This window comes from Adiantum capillus-veneris, chromosome 25, assembly GCF_014529385.1.
Source record: "Adiantum capillus-veneris isolate H3 chromosome 25, ASM1452938v2, whole genome shotgun sequence".
Taxonomy (NCBI): domain Eukaryota; kingdom Viridiplantae; phylum Streptophyta; class Polypodiopsida; order Polypodiales; family Pteridaceae; genus Adiantum; species Adiantum capillus-veneris.
Genome location: NC_140955.1, coordinates 22,289,759 through 22,299,213, shown reverse-complemented (window position 1 = coordinate 22,299,213; position 9,455 = coordinate 22,289,759). Strand labels below are relative to the sequence as shown.

The 9,455-nt window shown below is 39.0% G+C and overlaps 1 protein-coding gene across 1 annotated transcript; it reads left to right on the top strand.

The window, feature by feature from the left end:
* Positions 1 to 495: 495 nt before the first annotated feature.
* On the top strand, positions 496 to 1,149 carry LOC147424557 (uncharacterized). Its single transcript, XM_086499965.1, is given in 1 exon segment — positions 496 to 1,149. A coding segment is annotated over 1 exon segment (654 nt).
* The last annotated feature ends 8,306 nt before the right edge of the window (positions 1,150 to 9,455 follow it).

Below are 9,455 nucleotides of genomic sequence, written 5' to 3'. Positions count from 1 at the left end.
ATGATAGAAATCCATCTATTGAGCACATGCATGTTTTTGGCTGTTTGGCTTATGGCTTAATGCCACAAGTGCAGCGCAAAAAATTGGATGATAAGGCTATCAGATGTATTTTTGTTGGTTATAGTGATGAAAGAAAATTATACTTTCTCTTATATACCTCGTTCAAGCGCGCATTTATGCACGACTAGACACTAAGACTACATATGTCCGGAGAGTCCTTTGTCTGATTCGCTTACTTGTTTGACATAGCACACTGTAGGACTTAGTGGACTCTCGACACATTGACATCATTGTGATGTGATTTATGAGACACTATTATCATGCATGATTGACTATAGGTCACCCGTGTGACAGTTTCATTTGATCACACCATTCACATCACTATCTTGCCATACACTTATTAGATTGCTTGCTATTCCTTGAGAGATCTAGATCAGTCATAGTGAGCTTCCACATGATCATTGAGTATTTGCACTCTCTAGATTGATGATGACCATGGCCCTGAGAGGTTCCGATTTGGTGTTTCTATGGTTAGTAGGAGAGTACGAGAGACATTTATGTTATTGAGATTGATATACCGATTGCTATTTTGTGAGGCTTCAGCCTCATGATCACTCTACTCATGCTTTTCAGTCAGCTAGAGCCAGAGCCCACCCCACGAGGTCTGATCATCTCATAGATTTCTTAGATGTACTCTATCGAGTACAAAATATCCATTCTAGACATGAGATTCTAGTACCATCCCTAGAGGATGTTGCAGACACACGATACCATCCAGTGACAGTCCAATTACGGCGTATGCATGATAGTTTTTTGTATGTTGATGATGATGCACCCATGTATTTGAGAGAGTCACAGATGCCTGTACTAGAGCCTCAGGTATATTTTGGTAGATCCATGGGTAGTAGGACCTATTATGGCCTTGATGATTATAGTACCTTCATGATGATTTTTGGCCTACCTTATCGACCTATCCCTAGCCCTAAATCACCTACATCTAGTGTCGGCATTGAGCTTGAGTCCACATACACAGCGAGATCACCCATTAGACCACCTCCAGGCTTTCTACCTAGATCTATTGCTCCACAGGACTCTATCGATGACCATAGATCTAGGTTGACGGTGGAGATTGACGAGTCTCGAGAGTAGTTATTGAGAGAGCCACGCATAGAGACTGAGACGAGATTGACATCAGAGTCCTCACAAACACCACACAAAGCTAGATTCGGCATGATGAGCACTTCACAGTCTATGTTTACGATGAGATCAGAGCCACCACGAGTCATCGAGATGAGAGCACCCGCCGTGATTGCACCACACATAGAGCCATTGACTATGAGACGATTACATTGCGGACCCATGAGAGAGCATCCACAGCCTTTGGTGACGGAGCCTACCATGCATTTACCTAGAGAGGCTGTTACGACCACAACATTGAGCCATATTGATGTTTCAGGATCACATGACCATGAGAGAGTTATGTCACATGGGGCTATAGTTTTGACGAATGACACGAGTCCTACGATGAGAGATGAGCTACACGAGTTAGCCACTACTCTGCGGACAGATAGACCTATGCTAGTCTTGTGTGGTGAGAGGATGGGATTATGCAGATTTCATGATCTGAGCCAATCGAGTTTCTTTCAGAAACTCAAGCACTTTGTTCAAGATCCTCCCACACATCAGTTAGTGCGAGTTATGCCTAACCCAGGCATGCTAGGATCTTTTAGAGACAATTATGATGCGATGTACTTGCCGATGTTTGAGATTTACTTACAGACCATAGAGCCTTTATCATATGACGAGTCCCTAGATACGCATACTCATCCCACATTGGTAGAGTTGTATAGACTTGAGCAGACAAAAGACATATGTTGAAGATTGTGGATGTAGATACACACGAGAGTCTACCACATCTAGTGAGTTATGTCACAGAGTGACTGCCATGCTTTCGTTTGATCAAGATCCTCAAGAGCGTGTATATAGAGGCACTGGTCATGCCATCTATGTGCTGACTATTGGAGTGAGATACACACCTAGATCATTGATCGATCTAGCACATTGTAGCACTAGACTACCTACTTCAGCTTTAGCCCACTGGTCATAGATCACCTCCTACACCCATGAGTGATTGTGATCCTCTATGAGAGATTACTAGGACTATGCCACCCCTAGATGGAGCTCTTGAGCTTAGCCTACCACAGAGTGAGCTTCATAGCTCAGATCAGCATGAGACCGATGACATAGAGCTGACATGCATTGCTCATCATCATGATGTGCAGCAGAGTGACACATTAGTGACTGATTCACCTACAGAGCACCCACATCACATAGATGTTTCCATAGAGCCATCTATTCTTGCAGAGACACGATCTCATTCCTCGACCATAGAGCGAGCAGATATGATTGCAGAGCCATTGACACATGAGGTTCCTAGAGACCACCACACAGATACCACACATATAGAGGTCACACCACATATCATTGAGCCTACACAGACTAGTATGACCTCTAGACATTTACATCTTGAGGATAGATGAGCACCTGCGAGATTCTATTGGAGACCACAAGGATTGTCTGATTTTGAGCGAGCATTAGAGCCTTCTCTAGATAGAGTTCAGAGTAGTGCTACCAAGGAGTTACCCCTTCCACATCAGATATATAGATCTACACCCAGAGCTTCCTATAGGACTCAGCGAGTATATGCTCCATGGAGAGAGATATCGATGAGACCATTGCCTAGTGATGACACTTATGTGTGGATAGAGAGCCAGATTACACATGATGGATTATCACATGGTTGACTCACATCTAGACGATCACTAGAGGCACATAGTTATTATGAGGGACATATACAGATTTGGGTTCCCAGGTTGAGAGTTGTAGCACATAGTGAGCATTAACGACGTACCACATTTGATTACGAGAGACTTGAGAGAGATTTCTAGACCTTCTATAAGATCTCAGAGATCATTTTTAGAGAGACCATGACCACAGAGATTGTGTTAAAGAGAGAGATCTTTACATTCACATGTGAAGAAATCTCCCAATGACCTCCTCATGAGATTCAAGGGATTGAAGATTTGGCTACAAAAGAGCCGACCACCTATCACATCACAGGTTGACACTAGTCATAGCTTGTCTGAGGTTTCCATTGACCATGTTGTTGACTTAGAGCTTGGCAAGAGTCAGTCATTCAAGGATCTTGAGCCACATAGTTCATTGACCACACAGTCACAGATTGATGTTATCCCTAGATCCATTAGTTGTGCTATAGATTCTACCATTGACATGGAGCTAGGTGCTAGCCAGTTGATGACCATTATAGAGAGAGCTAGGAGACTTCAGGTTTTATTTTTTGGAGAGAGTTCTCTTATCCCTCGTAGTTGCACCAGACCCTTGACTTGTACAGATTGACTATGGTGCACTAGATACATGCGTATATGCTAGAGGCACTTTTTTCCCTTTCGGTTTTTTTCCTCTAGACATCCAGGTTTGAGACCTTAGTTTAGGATTTATTTTTATTTGTGTTTAGGTAATAAAACTTCCACTTCTATGCTGACACACCTTTCTAGGTGGTAGTGTTTTGTTTATGATTTTGCAGCATAGATGGACTTTAGCTTTCACACAGCATGGACATCTCGAGTCCCAAATTCACATGTTTTCTTCCTTGGCTATTGAGGATATGCAGCACATATCTCCAAGTTTATGTTTGTGGAGATTTATGTTTGTGGCAATTTATGTTTGCTGATTGTTGTATTCCATGGTTTGATCGAGTGTATTTAGATATGTTTTGTTCTCTGCCATTAAAGATGTATAAACTTGTCTTTGCTTTAGTTAATTGACCTTAAATCTTATTGGATGAGCCTTGATGTTAGGAGACTCTGACTTTAAGTTAACCAATTCACTTGACCACTAGTTTTAGTTAGAAATATTATTTGAGTGTTTGAGACCTTAGGAGTGTTTTAAGCATAGAGAGGCTTGCTCACTCAAACAAAAACGACCACTAGTGAGAATACAAAGGAAATGGAAGCAAAAGTTGGAAGAGAAATCGCAGCTTCATTGTATTGCCTATGGTATTAGAGTCCTAGAGGTTCCCAGTGTGGGCGCTTTTCTTTGAGAAGCAAAAAGCCCCAAGCATACAAAATAAACACACATGTTTTAAAAAGAAAAAAGAAAGGAAAAAAAAAAGAAAAATGAAAAGAAAGAAAAAAAGACATGAAAAAGACTTCCATTGAGCTTCAAGTAAAAAATTCAAGCTTTTGTGAGAGTTAGTAAGCTAATCAAAGCTAAAAAAACATAAATAGGGAATCTTACATTTAGATAATCTTTCTTAGCTAGTACTAGAGTAATTGTTTTAACCTTTAGTTGTAGTTAACTAATTGATAGACTCATCCATAAGCCCAAAACTTTTGATTAATTAATTTCAGCAAGTGCAATTTATTTGTCCTTAATGGCAGTGTAGCATTCCATAATTATTTGTATTTATTCATTACCACATACATGATTTTACTTTCCTTTATGCTTTATTGCCATATGATTCAGCTCACTACCTCATTGCCTTTTTCCTTTTCGGGTCCATTCTTCACATAGCATCTACCACGACATGGCTTTGTCAGGGATGACAAAGCTTAGGAGGGGGGTAGTGTTTGGCAGCACAAACATAAAGTAGCAGATGACCTTCAGCTATGCTATTTTTAGCATATGCTTATGATGTATTAGCATACATTGCTTCATCTTTTGACAGACACATCATTTTGTAGACATATTTACGGGCTCTACTTGAGTTTCAGCTTGTATATTTGATGTTACCATGATTCCTAGGAGCTATAGAGATGCATACAATTCTATGCATCTCATGGGCGGCCGGACATATTTTTTATGCCCTAGGTATAAAAGTGAAAGTTAGCTCATTTTTTAGGGATCCTCAGGTGAGTTAAGCTTTCATGGAAAGCTTGTAGAGAAGATAGAGGTGAAGATGTTTGGAGTTGGAGCTTCCTCTTGTGCTCACCTACTTTCTATGGCATGCAATGGAAAGCTAACTTCTCTTGTTCTTCTTTCTCTTTGTCACTTGTGTTTATGGTGTGTAGTTAAGCATTGATTAGTCTCTAATTAGTGTTTCCCTCTCTCATTTATCTTCACTTTTACATTATTTGTGAGCTCATTGAGCTTTTGATTGATGTGTGTGTGTGATTGATGAGAGTGTGCACCCATTGTCCTCTTGATTGTTGAGATTAAAGAAGATTAGAGAGTAGGCATTGAGTGATTAGCCTTCTCCATAGCTTTCTCTTCTTCTTAACTCTCTTGATTAGGATCCTCTTCTTGCATTTCTAGTGATTCCATGCCTTCATGCACTAGCCGGGTTATCGATCCATTGGTTTGACATTATGTCGGTGGATTGAGCTATGCGACAACCCCCCAACATTGGCGCCGTTGCCGGGGATCGATTACCTAAGCTAGAGGAGTCATTAGTGTGTTGAAGTCATTAATCATGTTTTAGAGTAGTTTAGATTATGCTTTAGGTTTTGGTGATGGTGAATTGTGGATTTATGGTGAGATTTGGTCAAGAAATTGTGATTAATTTGTATGTTTTTCTCTCTTTTTTCACTAATTATTCACTAATTTTCTACTAATCCGCTAACAATTGGAGTGCTTTATATGTGTGTATACCTAGTTGGAGTGCTTTATATGTGTGTATGCCTAGTTAGAGGCTTAAGCATCACTCTTGATAAGAAATTGCAAAAAAATTGAGTGAAATGAAGTGATTTTTGAGTTGTAATTAGGGATTTTTTCCTAATTAGGCTCTCTAATTACTCTCTAATCACAGTGATTTTTGTGTTACACATAGCTAAATCATTGATTTGAAGTGTGATTATCATTCTTATGTGTTTAATTTGATTGAAAATGATGCTACACATGAGATTTTGTGCTTGATTGATTGTAGGTGAATTGCGGTTAAGCGGTTGCTAGTACACATACATGTGTGTAAGCGTCAATTGGAGTGGAAAATCGACGCGATGCTTATGTTATTGTGAGTGCATTAACCCATTTATTTGCTGATTTGATTTGAAAGTTTGATTAAAGATAAATTTCACAAAAAAATAGTGCAAATCTAAGTGCACTTAGTGTGCCTATGTGTAGGCAAAGTGCACATTTTTTAGTGCAAATTATGGTTTAATTGGTGCCAATTGGGTTCATAAAAAGAATTGGATTTCTTGATGTTGTTATGATGATTATAGATCAGTTTTTTCATTGTTAAAATTGCATCAAAATGCTGCCCAATTTTTGCTAGATTGTTTGTGTGTGCATTGATTAGCGATTAGTGCTTGATTATGCTTGTGTGTGTACACTTAATTGGGCTTGTAATTGATTGCAAATTGATGTGAAATTGGTTGAATTGCAAAGTTCAAAGTGTGTTGATCAATTGTATATGGTTAATTTTGCTTAATTCTATTGCTAATTATGCTAATTTTTAGTCAAAATTAAGCAAAAAAAGAAGCAAAAATCGACCTAATTTGGATGCAAAATGCATAGAAATTTGATTTTGGGTGTAACTTTGAAGTGTTAATTGCAAAAAATTCTTTACAAAATTGAGCGTGTATGCACTTCACGACCTATTTTAGTTTCGCACGCGCATACGTCTCACTTCTCGTAACAGTGTGTGCATTTACTTAATTTAGGTGTGTGTGTGCATTTACTTGATTTAGGTGTGTGTGCATTCACTTGATTTAGGTGTGTGTGAGCACTTACTTGATTTAGGTGTGTGTGCATTGCACGACTCTCCAGACATATGTACTCTCAGTGTCTAGTCATGCATAAATGTGTGCGTGAACGAGGTATATAAGAGAAATTATAAGAGAGAGATCCTCGTGATACAGGGTCCGAAAGAGGCCGACTAGATGCGCACATGCATGGGACGCCTTCAAAAAAAGAGAACAAAAAAAGGTTTTTTAATATATATATATATATATATATATATATATTGGGTTTTTTTAAAAATTCGGACGCCCATGCACACACTCTTTTTATTATCTTTGTTGACTTTGTTTCTCTTTCTCTCACCTAGATTCTTTTCTCACATTCCTTGTCTTTTGTTGACTTTAATCCCTTTCCACACACCTAAAAACAAGCATGCACATGTGCTTGACCCCCTACCCCCTTTGTTTGCTTGTGCACTACACTAATAAAAGGGAAAAAAGAAAAAAGAATAATAAATTTTTAAAAAAAGGAGAAAAAAATGAAAAAAGGAAAAAAAAAAGAAAAACAAATAAACCAAAAAAACTAAAGAAGAAAAAAAAAATAAAAAAGAAAGAAAAAAAAATTTTAAAAAAGAGAAAAAAAAAACTAAAAAGATTTTTTTTAAATTTTTTTTGAAGCAACGTATGCTAATACATCATAAGCATATGCTGTGCAATCATGAAAGACAGGGTTCCTGTGTTGGCACATAAGCCAAGCTGATCTCTCGTGCTGAGAGCCTCTCCCTGACATAGTGGTAATGCACCTCAATGTGCTTTGTGCAATCATGAAAGACTGGGTTTCTCGCAACTGCCAATGCGCTCTGACTTTCAATGTAGATAGTGTTGGTACTGTCTTGTCCAATCATCCATAAGGCATGCAAACTCAACCGTAGTTGTGAAGACTGTCCTATACTCAGCCCCACAACTCGAAGTGGCCACAGTAGGTTTCATCTTTCTCAACCATGATATACATGAACTCCCAAGCATGAAACAAAAACCACTTGTGGAAGCTCGCGTGTCAAAACAACCAGCCCAATCTTAGTCCGAAAAAGCATGTAAGTCTGGCGGCAATGATCCCTCCTTGGGATAAAACAAGCCAAGATGTAAAGTGCTACTAAGGTAGCGAAAAATCCTCTTGACAACCTGCCAATGCTTAGACCGTAGGCTATGCATAAATCTGCTAACATGTGAGACTGCAAACTGAATATCCGGCCTCGTGTTGCATACATAAATGAGGTAGCCAACAACAGTTTGGTAAAGAGTGACATCAGCAGGATCACCAACATCATGTAGAATCAACTTCAAACCTGTTTCCATGGGAGTGGCAATAGGTTTGAAATCCTCAAGTCCAAACTTACATAGTAATGTCTCTATGTAACTTTTCTGACACAAGGCAATACCACCATCACACTGCTTAAACTGTATACCCAAGTAATGATTCAACATCCCCAAATCTTTAATCTTGAAAGTAGCATTCAAATCAAATTTAAATTCAACAATATGTCTCTCATTTGGTCTAGTGATCAACAAATCATCTACATAAAGAACCACAATGAGAAGTACATCACCCTCACGCTTTACATACAATGTGATTTCTGGACTGTTACAAAAGCATTGCTTGACCAAATGAGTGTTAGCTTTCTCATATCAATCACGAGAAAATTGATTCAACCCATACAAAGCCTTCTTACATCTGTACACTTTGTCCTCTTGTCCTTTCTTGACAAAACTGTGAGGCTGCATTACATAAACTTCCTCAAATATGTCACCATTCAAGAAAGCAGTAACAATGTCTCATTGATGTACATCCCAACCAAAATGAGCCGCCAATGCACATAGAAAATGCACAGTAGTCATACGACAAGTGGGAGCAAAAGTCTCTTCATAATCTATGACTTTTTGTTCTGCATAACCCTTTGCAACAAGTACAGCCTTATGGCGATCGATCTCACCATCCGGCTTGCGTTTCAACTTGTAAACGCACTTCGTATCAATGGCCTTTTTACCAGGAGGCAAATCACATAAAGTCCATGTTCATTTTCTATAAGTGCATCATATTCTGATTGCATGGCAGCCATCCAATTTTTTGAATTATGTGCTTCATCAAAAGATAGAGGTTCCTCAACATCATGTAAGCTAGACATAGGCAAAGCATAACAATTTGATGCGTAAGATGCATGGCAAGAGCCTGAACGAGTACGACTAGACAAAGGTGCATCCAATTTACTGTCACGCAAAGTGTGCACCAACCATTTTGTCATACCTCTGACCTGCTCAATTTTAGCCCTTTCCTCATCAAGTACGTCATGTACATCTGCATCAGTAATAGGCTGATCTATAACATTTTCTGAAATCCCCACAGGCTGTACATTTGCCTCATTGGAATTTACATTCGAACTTCCACCACTAAAAAGAGGCAACAAAGTGTCATAAATGTCTTGTGAGCTTACATTACTGTCTCTAGTACATGACATCAAGGGCTGAACAGAATCTTCCACAAACACTACATCTCGTGAAACCAAAATGAGAGAGATCCTCGTAATACAGGGTCCAAAAGAGGCCGACTAGATGCGCACATGCACACACTCTTTTTATTATCTTTGTTGACTTTGTTTCTCTTTCTCTCACCTAGATTCTTTTCTCACATGCCTTGTCTTTTGTTGACTTTACTCCCTTTCCACACACCTAAAAACAAGCATGCACATGTGCTTGACCCCC